At 43.9% G+C, this 18,186-nt stretch overlaps 1 protein-coding gene across 11 annotated transcripts in view; it reads right to left on the bottom strand.

Moving 5' to 3' along the window:
• Nucleotides 1-8,308: 8,308 nt before the first annotated feature.
• The window catches only part of Setd5 (SET domain containing 5), a 91,983-nt gene continuing 82,105 nt past the window's right edge, over nt 8,309-18,186 (bottom strand). For all 11 annotated transcript variants that reach the window (XM_052720859.1, XM_052720862.1, XM_052720857.1 and 8 more), the window contains 3 exons: nt 17,480-17,613; nt 16,970-17,058; nt 8,309-16,333 (listed from right to left, as the gene is read on the bottom strand). In XM_052720859.1, coding sequence (XP_052576819.1) covers nt 15,725-16,333; nt 16,970-17,058; nt 17,480-17,613 — 832 coding nt within the window. In that variant the 3' untranslated portion in view covers nt 8,309-15,724. The remainder of the gene's footprint in view (nt 16,334-16,969; nt 17,059-17,479; nt 17,614-18,186) is intronic.

Raw genomic sequence — 18,186 nt, 5'->3', positions numbered from 1 at the left:
CTGTAAAGGAGAAGGATGCTCTGCAAACAGCAGAAAGGCCGTGAGAGAAGGAGTATGGGAGAAGCAGCTGCAGGGCAGGACCAGGAGCCAGGATGACACAGCACTCTTGATTCTGGGAGGTCGGTCCTGCGGGGAGACACATGAGGTAGGGCAGGATGACGCTGGCTGCTGGTGCCCAACAGATGCACCTGGATGGAGGAGCCCAGATGCAGGTTCAACCAGATGCAGCCCAGACACCGACTCAACCTGGGTGTGTCACAATGTTTTTTTCAAATCCATTTACTCACTCAACGAAGCACTCAGCAAATGTCCGCCCTGGCTAGGCACCTAGGTGTACACCCTAGGTGTACAGAAACACACCACTTGTGGGTTTATCAACCATTTCTGGCCTGTTTCTAATGGCCTGTTTATGTTTAAGCACTACAGAAATACAGCTTAAACCAAACCCAAAAGGTAATGAGTTATACAAGTCTTTAAAACACCATCACAGAGAATCTTGCTAGACAGCAGCAATGCTTCATGTGCTGCTGCTGAAGAGCAGCCTCAGCCTAGTCCTCAGAGTAATGGTAGCTTGGCTTGTGTGGTAATCGCTTCCCAATGTTTATGTCTTCTGTTATGTTGCAAGTGAACCTCTCAGCTTTGCCTCTTTTTTTTTTTTTTTTTTTTTTTTTGGTTTTTTCGAGACAGGGTTTCTCTGTGTAGCTTTGCGCCTTTCCTGGAACTCGCTTTGGAGACCAGGCTGGCCTCGAACTCACAGAGATCCGCCTGCCTCTGCGTCCCGAGTGCTGGGACTAAAGGCGTGTGCCACCACCGCCCGGCCTCAGCTTTGCCCTTTTAAAAATGAGTTATCCTCCGCTACTTCTTTGGGATTACGTAGCATTCACAGTGGAACTTGGCTGGCTTCCCTCTTCCTGGGTAATTCCCTTCATGTCTTAAAAAAATATTTGTAATGTGAAGTGTGTAAACCTGTGTGAGTGTAAGTGCACAAACTGTGTGCAAGAGTCCCAGCGGCTGGAAGAGGGCGTCGAACCCCTTGGGCCTGGAGTTACAGGCATTGAGAGCCACCGTGGGGGTGCTGGGGACTGCTCTGAATTGCTGAGCCATCTCTCTGGACCTGGTTTGGTTTTTTTTGTTTTTCACCAGGTATCACTATGTTGCTCTGGTGGGCCTGGAAGTCTCTATGCAGATCAGGTGGGAACTGGTCAGCGATCTTCCTGCTTCTGCCTCCCAATTGCTAAGACGACAGGTGTTCAACACTATGTGAAGACTCTCTTGTTGGGGAGTGGACGGCTGTCTTTTTTACTTTTTTTTTTTTTTTTACTTCAGGCAAATTCATAATCAAACCTAGATGCTTTTTCAGACTCTGATATGTGTGTATGTGTGTGTGTGTGTGTGTGTTTTCTATTTTGTGTGTATGGATCTTTGGCTGCATGTATGTCTGTGTACCATGTGCATGTCTGGTGTCCACAGAGGCCAGAAGAGGGCATCAGATTCCCTGAAACTGGAGTTATAGATGGTTGTGAGCTTTCATGTGGGTGCTGGGAATCAAACTCAGGACCTCTGGAAGAGCAGCCAATGCTCTTAACTGCTGAGCCATCTCTCCAGCCCCTGTTATTCACATTACTTCTTCACAGATTTTTTTTTAAAGATTTATTTATTTATTATATATACAGTGTTCTGTCTGCATGTATGCCTGCAGGCTAGAAGAGGGCACCATAGCTCATTACAGATGGTTGTGAGCCATCATGTGGTTGCTGGGAATTGAACTCAGGACCTCTGGAAGTGCAGCCAGTGCTCTTAACCTCTGAGCCATCTCTCCAGCCCGTTTTTTTTTTTTTTTTTTTTTTTTTTTTTTTGTCCAAACATTACATAAATTGTGTTGCCAGTATCTGTGGACAGTCTAGGCTGATCCCAAACCCACAGGGATCCCCCGGCCTCAGCCTTGCAAGCGCTGGTTTCAGACACTATGTCTGTCTCAGGATGTTTTGACATTGGTCATCTGGGGTTCAGCTTACCAAGTATGGGATCTACTTTGCTTTCTGTTGCTGTGATAACACCCCATGACCAAAGGTAACTTAGGAGGAAGGGGTTGATTTCAGCTTACATTTTACAGTTCATCATCTGGAGGAGTCAGGGCAGGAAGAGAAGCAGGAACCTGAAGGCAGGAACTCAAGCAGACACCGTAGAGGACAATTGCTTATTGGCTTAATTGGCTAGCTTTCTTATACAAATTAGGCCCAGGGGCCCTGGGGATAATGTTGCCCTCAGTGGTCTGGGCCCTCCCATATCAACCAGCAATCAAGAAAATGCCCCATAGATGATGCCCACAAGTCAGTCTGATGGAGGCAACTCCTCTTCCCAGGGGACCCTAGTGTGTTGACAAAAACTAATCACAGATGTAATTCATGGCTTCAGTGATCTTAGGACAGTTTTCTTCAACTGTAACTTTTGGTGTTTCTCCAGCCTCTTTCTTTGATGCTTCTGTTGAAACTCCTATTTCCCACACAAGGGTATCTGTGTTAGCTGTCTCCAGTATTTGTCACTTAAAAAAAAACCAAACTATTTAAAGCCATTTTAAATTCATGGCAAAGTTGATGGAAAAGTCTTCACATTCTTCCCTGACACAAAGCCACTCCCCCTAAACAGAATCCTACAAAGGACTGACTACACAGTTCATGTGCTACAACTGATGAGCCCACACTTGACATTTCCTTACTTCACAAAGTCCAGAGTTTACATTAGGGCTCCGTGTTGTACATCCCATGACTTTTTTTTTTTTTTTTTCCCTGAGACAGGGTTTCTCTGTGTAGTGTTGGTGCCTGTCCTGGAACTTGCTCTGCAGACCAGGCTGGCCTCAAACTCATAGAGATCCACCCAGCTCTGCCTCCCGAGTGCTGGGACTAAAGGCGTGCGCCACCACCGCCCGGCTACATCCCATGACTTTTGAGAAACATGTGACATATCCACTTCGTTTCACTTCTCTCAAGCAACCATGTCTCCCTGTCTCTCAACTCCTCATCTTTTTTAAAAATATTTTTATTTTATAATTAATTTAATTTTATGTATCAGCCACGGATTCCCCTCTCCTCCCTCCTCCCACCCCTCAGCCCTCCCCCTCAACTCACCCCTCTTTTCCCACCTCCTCCAAGGCAAGGTCTCCCCCGTAGAGTCAGACTAGCCTGGCAGATTCAGTTGAGGCAGGTCCAGTCCCCTCCTCCCTGCACCAAGGCTGAGCAAAGTGTCTCAGCATAGGCCCTAGGTTCCAGAAAGCCAGCTCATGCACCAAGGACAGGCCCTGTCCCACTGCCTGGGGACCTCCTAAACAGTTCAAGCTAATCAACTGTCTCACTTATCCAGAGGGCCTGGTCCAGTTGGGGGCTCCTCAGCCATTGGTTCACAGTTCATGTGTTTCCGTTAGTTTGCCTCTTTGTCCCTGTGCTTTTTCCAATCGTGGTCTCAATCTCCTGCTCATATAATCCCTTCTCTCTCTAGCCGACTGGACTCCTGGAGCTCTACCTGGGGCTTGGCTGTCTTTTTACTGCCCACATAGTATTGCCTCTTCCAGAATGCCATGAGTGGAATTGTACACTATTCTTTTCAAGTTAGCTTCTTTTACACAGTAAAATGCACTTAAGGTTCCTCTCTGTCTTTATGTGGCTTCTAATAGATCATGTCTCCTCCCTCAGCCTTGAGGTATGGTTGAGAATTCATATTCAAAACTTGTACGTGTGCATATGTTTTACACACATATACATTCTGATAAGACTTAACACATACATCACATTTCGCATTTTATTTTTTGTGGTGAGGACATCCAGGGCTGCTCTGTAAAACACATTCCAAGTCGTCATTTGTTCACCTGGGAACTTCTCAAGCTTCCACCTCCTGCTGTCTGCCAAACATTAGTGTAACATGTTTACCAATCCTGTGACTCTGGTAACCACCCTTCTACGAGTTTGACTTTTTTAGATTCCACATATAAGTGAACTAACTCTATGGCTGGCTGGCTTATTTCATTTAACATGTTCTAAAAGGTAGGCTTTCCCATTTTAAAGGTTGAATGGTGTTACAGTCCCTTCCCATTTGTACCGACCTTCACCTTCCTAACTTTATCCTATTTTGTTCTTTCTGATGCTACTGCAAATTGATTTCCTTTGTGGGTAACTGTTACAGTGTAGAAATGTAACTTGTTTTTGTTTAGACAGGGTCTTCTGGAGCTGGACTGGCGACTTTGAACTCACCACCCTCCTGCTTCCACCTCCAAATTTTAGGATTACAGTCTTACAAAACTAGACCCCATTGGTAAATTGATTTTGAATCTTACTACTTTACTATATTTATTAATCCTGACAGCATTTTGTTGAATCTTTAGGGATTTCTGTATATAAGGTTAAATCATCCTCTGCATCAATGTATAGTCCAGGTTGGCCAACAACTCAAGATCCTTCTTACTCAGCCTTCTAAGTACTCAGATAATGAGTGTTACACTTTTTAGTGTGTATGTATTGAGCATGTGTCCCAGGGATAAAACCCACTTGACTGGGGTATATGATCCCTTTAATGTGAATCCAGCTTGCTAGCATCTCACTTAGTATGGGAAGATGTATTTTGCAAGAAATCTCCATATTATCACAAAATAACTGCCCTCCAGTAATGAGCCTCTGTTAGCCTCCCCAGGATTTGCTTTTACTTTCCTATTTGGTTATTGTAGTAGAATATTTGAAGGTGTGTTACTTCTGCTTATGATGCATTTGTTTCACTCTGTGAAGATGTGTTACTGTGCCTGTGTAAAATACCTGATGGTCTAATAAAGAACTGGCCAACAGCAAGGCAGGGGAAAGGATAGGCTGGGCTGGCAGGTAGAGAGGATAAATAGGAGAAATCTGTGAAGAGGGATTGGAGAGCTAGGAGCCAGAGAAAGAGAGGGACTCCAGGGGCCCACCACCCAGCTACATAGCCACAGAGTAAGAGTAAGATTTACAGAAGTAAGAGAACAGGAAAAGCCCAGAGGCAAAAGGTAGATGGGATGTTAAGGAAAGCTGTTTAGAAACTAAACCTAGCTAAGGCTGGTCATTCATAATTAAGAATAAGCCTGTGTGTGTGATTTATTTGGGAGCTGTGTGGCGAGCCCCCCAAGAAAAGAGCAAAAAAAAAAAACCCAATTACAGGTTATTCTATATGTATACAGGGGTATTTCAGGTTTTAATTTCCAAGACTATCAAGATGTATGCTGAACACTTTTCCATACATGTTACTTGTCATCTACATATATAGTTATCTGTTCAGATCTTTTGCCTTTTTAAAAAGAGAGATCTTTCTCATTGCTTGGTTTTAAGTTTGTTTACTTTGGATTAACAATCCTTTATCAGATGCCCTTTGCAAATCTATTTTCCCACTCTGACTTGACAATGTCTTCTGCAGAAAACATTTTAATTTTCATGAAGTCCATATTGATAGTTGTTTTGTGGGTCATGTCATTTTTGGATTTAAAAAGTCACTTTTGGAAGCCGGGCGGTGGTGGCGCACGCCTTTAATCCCAGCACTTGGGAGGCAGAGCCAGGCGGATCTCTGTGAGTTCGAGGCCAGCCTGGGCTACCAAGTGAGTCCCAGGAAAGGCGCAAAGCTACACAGAGAAACCCTGTCTCGAAAAACCAAAAAAAAAAAAAAAAAAAGTCACTTTTGGACATGTGAGAGGTACTTGCTGCCAGCTCTGATAATCTGAGTTTGATCCTTGGGAACATGGTGGCTCTTCTTGTGGTGATATATTTGTAATCTAAGAAATACAGCTTGCCTGAAGATCAGAGGACAGCTAGTCACAAGAGTTAGCCATAGAGGTCAGGTAGTGGTGACACACACACACATCTTTAATCCTAGCACTTGGGAGGCAGAGGCAGAGATCCGTCTGGATTTCTGTGAGTTCAAGGCCACACTGGGCTACATAAGATTAATCCAGTCTAAAAGAGAAACAGCCAGGCAGTGGTGGCACATACCTTTAATCCCAGCACTTGGGAGTCACATGCCTTTAATCCCAGCACAAGGAAGATTGAGACAGGAAGTGATATGGTTAGGCAGAGAAAGGAATGTAAGGCGGGAGGAGACAGGAATTAGGCCTTTTTGGCTGGACTCAGAGGCATTCAGTCTGAGGATTCGTGGAGACAGGATCTTCTCTTTTTGGCTGAAGAGTCGGTGAGGTGAGAAGTGGCTGTGGCTTGCTCTGCTTCTCTGATATCAGCTTTCACCCCATGTCTGGCTCCAGGTTTTTACTATAAGATCATTTAGGATTCATGCAACACTTATGACCTCCACACATGCATGGTGGACATACATGTGTACGCACACAGAGAAATAAATGTGAAAAGTTATCGTTAACCTAGTGTCTCCACCTCCACAGTGCCAGCATCACAGGTGTGTGCTGTCACGCCCAGCTGTCCTTTCTTTTGTAGATGGATGTCCAGTTATTCCAGCACCATTTGTTGAAGAGACTGCCTCTTTATTGCTTTGCATCTTTTTAAAGGTCAGATGACCACACCTGTGTTGACTCCTGGCCTCTATTTCGTTCCAGTGATCAATTTGCCAACACTGACACCATCATCATGATTACTGTAGCCTTCTTCCCAGGTGGTGAGGTCAGGTTGTAGATGTCCAGAAATAGCCTGCTGGGACTCTTAACTTAGATTGCATCAGCTTTATAGATTAGAAGAACTGACCTGCCATCCAGCACTATACACACATCTCATCTCTCTACTTAGTTCTTTGAGTTCTTTACCAGTATCTTATGATACCCCTATGGACCATCTCCCCGTTAGATTTCCACCTACATATTTCATTTTACAAGATAATGTAATTTAAATGTATAGGTGATATGTTCCAAGACCTTGAGTTCTTGAAACTTCAGATGACACTGGACACTACCCAGATGCTCCTTCACTTAGGACAGCTTAACATACTACTCTAACTTCACAACATTAGACAAAAGGCCCATACAACTATTCCATTTCTCATTTTCACACAGCATTAAATTACACCAGGCATTCAACACTTTATTATAAAACAAGCTTTGTGTTAGGTAATTTTCCCTAACTGAAGGCCAACACAAGCATTCTGAGAAAGAAGGTAGTTTAGGGTGACCTATGATAATCGTTGGTTAAGGGTATTAGAAACATTTGACTTGCACTATTTTCAGCTTGCAATAGTTTTCGGGTCTGTAATCCCATTGTAAGTCAAGGAGCATCCACACACATGCGTTTTACCCCGTTCACACCTAGCTTGGTCTCGTTTATATAATAGGCACAGAATGAAATGAACACCACCACATGGAATCTTGACTGTGTACACCATTTCTTTGTTTTGAAGAGTCAAAGCAAATGCTAATATTTTTACAAGTAGACAGAGAGTAATCTGTCATGCAGAAAGTGAAACAGGAAGTAAAATGGGACTCCCGAATTGCACTTTTAATTTTTATCATGTTGAGGAAGTCTCTCCAACTCCCACTTCCTTAAGATATTTCTTTATCTGTATCTTTTTAAAAAATAATTTATTTAACTTTATTTTATGTGCATTGGTGTGAAGGTGTCAGATCTCCTGGAAATGGAGTTACAGACAGTTGTGAGCTGCCATGTGGGTGCTGGGATTTGAGCCCAGGTCCTCTGGAAGGGCAGCCAGTGCTCTAACCCCTGGGCCATCTCTCCAGCCCCATCTCTATCTTTACTATGTTACTGTGTTACATTTTGTCTCCTGATTGTAGGAGATGTGACTTTGAACTTTTCCTGCTACTTATTCTTTCCTTTCCTTTTAATTTTATATGTATGGGTGCCTTCCTTGTATATATGTTTGTGTACCATGTGCCTGCAATACCTGAGGAGGCCGGCAGACCCCCTGGGACTGGAGTTACAAATAGTTGTGTGTACCAGGCTTTTTCTTTTAAGCCATCAACCAGCTCCCAAATCATGACACGGAGACTTACTAGTTTTGAATGCTTGGCCTAGCTTAGGCTCGTTTCTTGTTAGCTCTTTTAACTTAACCTGTTTCTCTTTATCTACTTATTGCCTTGAGGCTTTTTATTTTCCTTTCCTTCTGTATATCTTGCTTCCACTGGTTCTTGTGTCTGGCTGGTTTCTTGCTCTGGGTGTCTCTCTCTCTTTCTCTGTCATTCTCTTCGTCCTTTCTTCTCTCTCTTCCTCTTGAGCCTATATTTCTCCTCCTATTTATTCTCTCTGTCTGACAGCCCTGACTATCCCTCTCCTGCCTAGCTATTGGCTATTTAGCTTTTTTAAAAATTAAAAAAAAAAATTGAACACAGTGTCTCCAATGCAGTACAAGGCTATTCAGCTTTTTATTAGACCATCAGGTGCCTTAGGCAGGCAAGGTGAAACAAATGCAACACATCTTTACATAATTAAACAAAGGCAGCATAAACAAATGTAACACACCTTTATACAGTTAAATATTCTGCAGCATAAACAAATGTAACACAACTTTACACAGTTAAAGTAATATTCTGCAGCATAAACAAATGTAACACACCTTTACACAGTTAAATATTCTGCAGCATAAACAAATGTAACACAACTTTACACAGTTAAAGTAATATTCTGCAGCATAAACAAATGTAACACACCTTTACACAGTTAAAGTAATAGTCTACAGCATAAACAAATGTAACACATCATTGCCCAGTTAAAATAATATTCCACAAAACAGTTGTGTGCCACTATATGGGTGCTGAGAATTGAACTCCGTCTCCAGAAGAACCTCTGCGCCATCTCTCCAGTTCCTCCTGCTACTCCTTTTTAGAGGCGTTAAGTTTGCTTACACTCAGAGAAAGGAGGCATTATAACCCAAGTTTCTCTCTCAAGTTCGAGGGTACTCTCCTTTTTGGCATGTTTGTCAGTTATTAAAAATATAGACTGAAGCCCGGTGGTGGTGGTGCACACCTTTAATTCCAGCACCCAGGAAGTAGAGGCAGAGGCAGATAGATCTCTGTGAGTTTGAGACCAGCCTACTCTACAAAGTGAGTTCCAGACAGCCAAAGCTGTTATACAGAGAAACTCTGTCTTGAAAAGACAAAACCAAATATACACACAAACTTCCTCCCTCCCCCCGCCCCCACCACATACACTCTTAAAATGCTCAGCTTCAACTTCCACAAGAAAAACTAAACCTTCAGTAACATAGCTGGCACTTGATGATAGCAAATACACTAATTCCCAACAAGCAGTTAACTGTTGTACCTTCCTATTTTGCATACAGGTGAGCTGTCAATGATTAAGAAAAACCATCCTTCACATCCGGTAGGAAACATGTTTACTCACTATCAGAAGCCATAAAACGCGCCTCAACATTGCATCTCAGTTCTCATCTTCACCTTCCAGTGTCTGGCTTGATTCCCTCACAAAATTATGACAAATGTTACAATGAACACAAAAACACTTGGTTTGTTGTTGTTGTTGTTGTTTTTTTTTTTTCAAGACAGGGTTTCTCTGGGTAGCCTCAGCTGTCCTGGAACTCAATCTTTAGATCAGGCTGGCCTTGACTTTATAGAGATCCTCCTGCTTCTGCCTCCCAAATGCTGGGATTAAAGGCATGCGTCACCACAGCCCAGCTAAAAACACCTGGTTTTTATTTTATTCATTCATTCATTCATTCATTCATTCACTCACTCATTTATTTTTTAGTTTTTCAAGACAGGGTTTCTCTGTTTAACAGCTTTGGCTGTCCTGGAACTCGATCTGTAGACCAGGCTGACCTTGAATTCACAGAGTTCCAATCTGTATACCAGATTGGCCTTGAATTCAGAGTTCCGACTGCCTCTGCTTCACAGTGCTAGGATTAAAGGCATGCACCACCAGGCCTGCTAAAAACTCGTGTTTTTATTTATTTATTTTTGGTTTTTCGAGACAGGGTTTCTCTGTGTAGCTTTGTGCCTTTCCTGGATCTCACTCTGTAGACCAGGCTGGCCTCAAACTCACAGAGATCCACCTGCCTCTGCCTCCCGAGTGCTGGGATTAAAGGCGTGCACCACCACCACCCGGCTAAAACTCGTGTTTTTAAAAGAGGATCATGTAACCCATTTTTCCTCTTACCTTAGGCAGAATTAGGTGGTAGATGGTGACAGGTTTTCTAGATATTCCTAGAGTATCCTCTCCAAAATGCAGTAGGAATCCTTACTGTCTTAGGGTTTCTATTACTGTTAAGAGACACCATGACCACGGCAACTCTTATAAAGGAAAACATTTAATTGGGGTGACTCATTTACAGTTCAGAGGTTCAGTCCATTATCATCATGGTGGGGCATGGTGCGTCCAGGTAGACATGGTGCTGGAGAAGTAGCTGAAGAGTCCTACATCTTGCAGGCAACAGGAACTGCTGAGACACTGGGCAGGGATTGAGCATATATGAGACCTCACAGCCCACCTCCACATTGATAGATTTCCTCCAACAAGACCACATCTATTCTAACAAGGCCACACATCCTAAAGTGCCATTCCCTTTGGGGGCCATTTTCTTTCAAACCACCACATTTACCTTCTGAGTGCTTTACTTTAGTTACAATACTGTTACCATGTGTCTTAGGGTTTCTATTACTGCAACAAAACATGACCAAAAAGCAAGTTGGTGAGGAAAGGGTTTATTTGGGTTACATTTCTGTATCACTGTTCATCACTGAAGGAGTCAAGACAGGAACACAAACAAGGTAGGATCCTGGAGGGACAAGCTGATGCAAAGGCCATGAAGGGGTGCTGCTTACTGGCTTATTTCCCATGGCCTGCTCAGCCTACTCTCTTATAGAACCCAGGACCACTAGCCCAGGGATGGTACCACCCACAGTGGGCTGGGCCCTCCCCCATTGATCACTAGTTGAGAAAATGCCTTACAGCTGGATCTCATGGAGGCATTTCCTCAACTGAGGCTCCTTCCTCTCTGATGACTCCAGTTTGTGTCAAGTTGACACAAAACCATCCAGTACACCACGTTTGATACCTTTCACACTCAGCAAAACATAGTTGGTTAGAGATACTGAGTAAACTTCTGCAAATCAAGTTTATCAATCCATTGATAAATTCTGCTGTTAACTGTAAAACATAACTGATTTCAGCCACTTTTCATCTATAGCATTGACATTTTAATAGAAGGCTGCTGTATGAGTCAGGGCTCTCTAAAGTAACACAACTTTTAAGAATGAATCTCTCTCTCTCTATATATATATATATAGAAAGGGGATTTATTAGAATGACTTACAGGCTGCTGTCCAGCTAATCCAACAATGGCGGGGTATAGCTGGAGTTTTTCTCCAGTCCCACCTGGGCCCTCAGCCGCTCAGACCCAAGTAAACACACAGAGACTTATATTACTTATAAACTGTTTGGCCGTGGCAGACTCCTTGCTATCTAGTCCTTATATCTTAAATTAACTGTTTGGCCGTGGCAGACTCCTTGCTATCTAGTCCTTATATCTTAAATTAACTCATTTCTATCAATCTATAAGTTGCCACATGGCTTGTGGCTTACCGGTACTTTCACATCATGCTTCCTGTCTCTGGCTGGTGACTCCCGACTCAGCCTTCCTGTTCCCAGAACTCTCCTCTCTGCTTATCCCGCCTATACTATACTTCCTGCCTGGCTACTGGCATTTTACTTATAAATAGCATTTTATTTATCAATCAATCAATCAATCAGAACAACACATTCACAGCATACAGAACATCCCACAGCAGCTGGGTGTGAATGGAAGTTCCAAGAATCCAGCAGTTGCTCAATTCATAAAGCTGGATGTCTCAGTGGGTCTTCAGTAGACACTGGAATCTTGAAGAAGTAGGCTCTAATGCCAATGAAGGGATGGACTTGCTAGCAAGGCGAAGGCAAGCAGGCAAAGCATAAGCTTCCTTCTTCCCTGTTCTTATATAGGTTCCCAACAGAATGTGTGGCCTAGATTAAAGATGTTTCTTCCCACCTCAAGTTCTAGATTAAAGGCATGTCTTTTCTCAGCTCAAAAGATCAGGATTAAAGACATATCTTCCTACCTCAAAGATCTAGGTTAGAAGTGGATCTTCCTACTTCAAATTAAGCAAAAAAATCTTCCACAGGTATGCTTTCCATTTATAGATTTTAGTTAATCCCAGATGTACACAAAGTGACAACCAAGAATAGCCATCACAACTGCCATCGCACTGTTTGCCTGAATAATTGTTAATGGCCGGAAACTGTTTTTTTCAGTTTCTATTAATTTTTCCCTCAACAGCATCAAGACAATGTTAAATAGAATAATTTTAAGAAAACAGCAACCATCTAGTAGATCATGCCACTTTTCTGCTTGAAATCTTGTGGATTCTCCACATTGCTTAGAATGTGGACACTTTAAGACTTCCATTTAGGGATCACAAACTACAGCCTACAGGCCAAATCTAACCTTCTTCCACCTACCTATTTCTGGAGATGCCTTTCCTAGGGTCACATACTGTCTACAGTTGCTTTTTTACAGTTCCAAAGAGCTGAGTAAGACAACAGATGACATGGCTCACCCCATCTCCTCAATTCTATCACTGGATCTTCAGCTAACCTCCTAGCTCCGTCTCAACCAAGCTTTTTCTAATGGAGTTTACACTTCCTGAAATAATTAGCACTAGCCAATGACTCCCTCATCATCACCAAGGTCTCAGTTTCAGTGTCAACTCTTGGACTTTTCCTGACCAAACAAACCAAAGAGGCTCTTTCAACCACTCTAGACATCTGTCCTGAAAACAGTAGCACTGAGTTGTTTTCCTTTATAATGGTTGAGAAAGCATATATCTCAAATGACCTAGCTTTTTAGAGGTATCAACCTTTCGACACTGCAGCGACACTGTGGTTTACAATTGTGTTGGGCCATATTCATAGCTACCCTGGGATACATGCAACATACAAGGGCTTAGATGAACCCAACTTTGCTGGCACCGTCTACCAGCACTGTTGTCAGAAACCAGTTGAGTATATATATATGCCTTGCCCATTGGCCTAGTTAAGTTAGGACACTGACCTTGGGCAGATCAAGGGCGTAGAGCTGCTTCACAATCAGTCTTACCTGGTGTTTACAGGCTTGACACTTGCCATTGAAGACAAGTGCTGTCTCTTTTTCATGACCGCTCAGTGGCGAGGGAGCATGATTGATTGTTTTCCTGAGGTGTTCTTCTAAGGCTATTTGAGGTGCTTCTGGAGTCAGTGTCTTGGGCTGCTGAAAGGCAGGTGACAAGTGGTTTGTTTATTTGGGTCTCCAAAGCTGTTATTGGGGTTTGGAAAGGGCAAGAGCTTCCATTTTTACACTTCTGGTGCCATCATGGTGAAAATGGTGCAATAACATGGTAATGAACTTTAAAATCACACACTGGTTTCTCTCTCCCCTAGGACATAAGCTCTAGGGGAGAAGAGATACCTGCTTTGTTCCGACTCATTTCCATTTTAATCAGCACAATTCACTTAGTACCACAAATAATGTCTGGTATTGCCTTTAAATAAGAGACACCAATGTTTAACTCCCAAGTAAATGATAGACACTAGGGACACTTCCAATACTGTAGATTTGCACTAACAATGCCCTGATATCAATCACAGATGGCCTGAGGAAGATGAATTAGGATTTTTGGCCACACCATAGGCCCAAATCCACTGATAGCAACTCTTCTGGACATGGGTTCATTTTGTACTTGGTCAGTAAGGTTAAATCAGGGAAAGTGATGTTCTAGAACAAACACATTCTCAACATTATGATGATTTATGGTTAAGAATTTTATTATCAAAATTATTACATCTCTTGTGAAAGTTCAAATGTTACAGCAAGGTGTAAACACTCCACTTGAGGAAGAAGCGATGCTCCTTCCCTTCCAAGAGTCCCCCCTCCCCCCACCCTCCCCCCCAGAGGTCTGGTCTTGACAGCACCCTGCCCACACAGAGTGGCTGGGGTCTCTGCACGTGCCAGGCAGGGTGAGGGCCGCCTGCCCGCTGGCCTCTCCCCTTAGCTTTTAGCCAAAGGGAGAATGCAAACCCCAGCCCAAATGGAGAGACATTTACATACGTTTTATATAATATACAAAGAAACCGGCATCCCAGGCAACATGATTTCCACTCCCAATGCTCTCCCAGACTGATGGGTTTGTGGGGAAAACAACAAAAAGAAAAGTATTATGCTGAGGGTTCAGCATTAAAAACAAAACAAAACAAAAAACTAAAACCAAAACAGAAAATCTCCCCTCATTTGAGCAAACACCTGATTTCAATTTTGAAAAGTGAAATTTTGTAACAGTCACACACAAAGAGAGAAGACTGTGCATATGATAGTTGTAGTTCAGGGTAGAAAAGGAGATGAAAGAGGCTGGGGAATGGGAAAGAAAACAGATTAGAGGTAAGGAGGGAGACTCACAGTATATCTTGTCCAAAAGAAGTCCGGTCCACTGCAGCACCAGGGATCACACTGTCATACACTCACTACCCTACCATGGTTATAGCTGAATACAAAATTAGATAAATAAAAACACGCCAGGTATTACAGTAAACAAGTGAAAGAAATAAGCTGGCAACCATATGGAATTTAAAAAGATTGTGTACCCCACCTGGGCTGGCTCCAGGGCTCCTCCAGGGGTGTACAACAGGCACAATGCACTGATGGGGAGAAGCCAGTCTGCTCTTGTCTCTCATCCAGAACAATGTTAGGGGTATGGGTGACTTGTTAACTCTCACCTGCCCACTCTCGTGTAAGCATCCCCTAAAGAAACGTGGGGCAGACCCCACACACAATCACAGCCCTGTCGGTGCCACTCTACAACCCTATCTGCCCCATTCTTACCCTGCAGTCATAAGTGCATGCTTCTCAGTCACGGAGGCAGTCCTGTTCTTAGGACAGCAACTCCTGATGAACTGGGAATAGGAAAATTAAAATTCAAAGGTTCCCCAGACCACTGGATCCTTCCTAAACTGGCCCGCCTCCTTCTCCGCTTACTTCATAGGGCTATTGTTAACCCACTGAAATGTGGGAAGGAGGAATGGGATGGTAACAGCTGGCGCCCAATCCATCCCACATCTGCTCCCAAATAACCAAGAGCTGACCACCAGCTCCTCTCAAAGCCAGGCAAGCCTCAGTCAGAATAAGTGGCAAGCATTCCTCTCTCTGCCCATTTCCTAGTGGCTTTAAGACAAAGGTAGGGAGCACTCCTGGTGGACACACCTTGACCATGCACCTGCTTTTGGAATGGTTGTCTCACAGCAAACATTTACATACCTACCTTTTTTTTTTTTCTTAAGTGCATAAAACCCTAACACTACTCAGATGGCTTGGGGCTTTGAGATTGGCTCTTTCCACTTTTTTCTTTTGAAAAGAAAAAAAAATTTTTTTTTATTGAAAAAGATGTCCTTACTGCACAAGTGACTACAGGCTACAGGCAAGGATGGGAGACATAGGCTTCAACACAAGTCATTGCACTTAGAACCGTTACTAACCGAAACACCATTTGCTTGTTAACAATGTACCCTTAACAGCAGGGAGAAACTTCTTTATAGTCTCTGCTTCAGACAAGATTTACATCTTTCTCCAAGGCCGGAGGCCAGTCACGACCACAAGTCTCATTTCTTGCTGACCAGACCCATTCCTCTGGCACCTTGTACCCCTCTTCCCCAGCAATATGCTCGGCCTTGGTTCCAGAGGCAGCTGGAAGGAAGCAGCTATGGGCTCATCAAGTTCAGTTTGCCCATATCCAGAAGCCCTAGGAAAGTCCTGTCTGAGTCTTGACTCCTGACCCTTGCAGTGGCTGGAGTCGGTACTGGTGTACACTCCCACTCCCACGATGTGGGTAGTGCTGTGAATTGGAAACCGCAGATACCCTGGAGGCCTGGTAGGCAGCTGACTGCCCAGCACTGGGCAGACTGATAGTCCGTAAGTCTGATGGCAATGACGACCTAGAGTTCTGAGGAAAGGAGGTGGAACTCAGCGTTCCTGTGCTGGGCTGAGAAACCGAGTCTGAGGTTGGTGAGTCTGAGGGGCCCTGTGGGGTAGGGCTAGCAGCACTCGAAGAACAGCTCCTCCTCGGAAGATTGCTGCCAGTGCTGTTTCCAGAATGCGGCTGGCTGCTATAATACCCTGCAGTCCCCGTAAATGGGGCCAACGAGTCTGTGGACACAGGGTGGGCAGGGCTGGGGTAGGATGTGGAAGAGAGGGATGATTCTGAAGAACCGTGAGAGGGGGGGTTTCCAGGTCTCAGTGCAGTAGTTCGATAACTGTATCCTGGAGACTGGGTGGGATGTCCTCTAAAGGGGGACGAACTCTGCTGAAGGAGGCTTTGTGATTCTGTCCGTGGACTGTCACACTGGAGGAGCTTCAAAGAGTAGGGAGGAAAGTGTAAGGAAGTTAACACAGTCCTGTCAACATTGTGGAGTGTTTATAACATTCTACATTTATTTATTTATAATTATTTTGGTTTTTTTTTTTTTTTTTTTTGAGGCAGGGCAACCCTGGCTGTCCTGGAACTCACACTATAGACTAGACTGGCCTCGAACTCACAGATCCCCCTGCCTCTGCCTCCCAAGTGCTGGGATTAAAGGTGTGTGCCACCCATCACCTGGCTACAACATTCTATTTTTATTCTTTGCATTAAAAAGTGTGTATGTGTATGTGCTACAACACTAATGTGGAAGTCTTAGGACAACCTGGAGTACATTCTTTCCTCCACTGTGTGGGTTCTGGGGATTAAACTCAGGTCATCAGGCTTGATCACAAGTGCCTTTATCCACTGAGCCATCTCACTAGCCCCCAAAATCAGTTTTGAAAGGGTATCAGCAACAATCTCTGATTATCTCATTTGCTTTACTGAAATCCCTGAGGTAAGCAGATGATGGCTGACTTATAGGGCTGCTGAGACACTATTCAATGTCAGCAGCTGACAGTGTTATCATGACTAGGAATATAGCACATCTCCACAGGCACCCCTCTCCTTAGAGCTTAGCAGACTTACCTGGTAGCTGTATCTGGAAGGGCTGTAAACAGTTGCTCCTTTAGAGAGTGCTGAGCTCAACGGCTCTGGGCCTTCTCCATCTGCAGGGTCTGGAAAGCATTATAAAAATCAACTTTGGCTTCTCAGAATACACAGGAAAATAGACATCATCCACTCAAATCAATGTTATCAACACATGCTGCTCTCTGTGATAAAATGAGCGCAGCATGCCAGGAGGGCAAAGTAAGTGGTTAATTATGCGCTAAATTTTAAATGCCTCATCTTATTCTCTTCTCCTTCTTTTTCTTCATCCTTCATGGAGGTGGAGCTCCGGAACTTTGGAGAGATGAGAGTTACAGAAAAGTATCCCTTGGGAAAAGAGCAGACAGAGAGCAAGCAATGCTAGATCTCATGAATACTGTAGCTCAAAGAGCAAGACTGAGCTGGAGACTAGGGTAGAGCAGAACCCAGGCTTGTCAGAAAGACGCACTTCATCCCAGCATTTGTTGTGAACTGCACACTGTGGCTTACCTGACTCTTTCTCTGTCATGTTGCTCTCCCATGTGGGGGAGGGCTCTCCCTTTTGGGCCACTCTCACACTGCTTCGGAGAACCTTAGGGATGCTTCCTCCTTCTCGGAGTCGTTCAACAGATGTAGGAACCATCCTGCAAAGGTACCAGGGTGTAAGTTTAAGCCACAGGAATTTCGAGCCAAGAGTCTGAAACAAGTAACTGTAACAAAGATGATGTAGTAGAGTCTCTCTCTTTCTTCTTCTGAGACAGAATTTCTCTGGGTAGTCCTGGCTGTCCAGGCTTTGTAGACCAGGCTGGTCTTGAACTCAGAGACCTCCCTGCCTCTGCACCACCATTTGGTCGGCCACAGTACAGTCTCTTATGTGAAATTTTCTCCTCTGTGAAGCTGTGTTCCTGACACATATACTATAGGTTAATACAGGACTCTTATATTAATGAATATAATGATTTGAAACTTTGTCTCTTCTTTCCCAGGCTCATTTCTTTATTTCAAGATCCCCATGCTTGAGGATCCCTGGAGCTCACTGGCGAGAGACTCTGGCTTAATCAGTGAACTCCGAGTTCAATAAGAGATTCTGTCTCATAAGTTAGGTGGAAAGTGATAGAGGCAGGCACCCAGTGTTGATCGTGGGATTGCAAATGTACCACGTCAATGTATCTTCCACCCCACCTCTGAAAAAAAGAAACACTGAGAGCTGCATCCCT

This window comes from Peromyscus californicus, unplaced genomic scaffold (assembly GCF_007827085.1).
Source record: "Peromyscus californicus insignis strain IS unplaced genomic scaffold, ASM782708v3 Scaffold_6__1_contigs__length_162567912, whole genome shotgun sequence".
Classification (NCBI taxonomy): domain Eukaryota; kingdom Metazoa; phylum Chordata; class Mammalia; order Rodentia; family Cricetidae; genus Peromyscus; species Peromyscus californicus.
The sequence above is the reverse complement of the archived record's forward strand: the minus strand, read 5'-3'. Positions and strand labels throughout refer to the sequence as shown.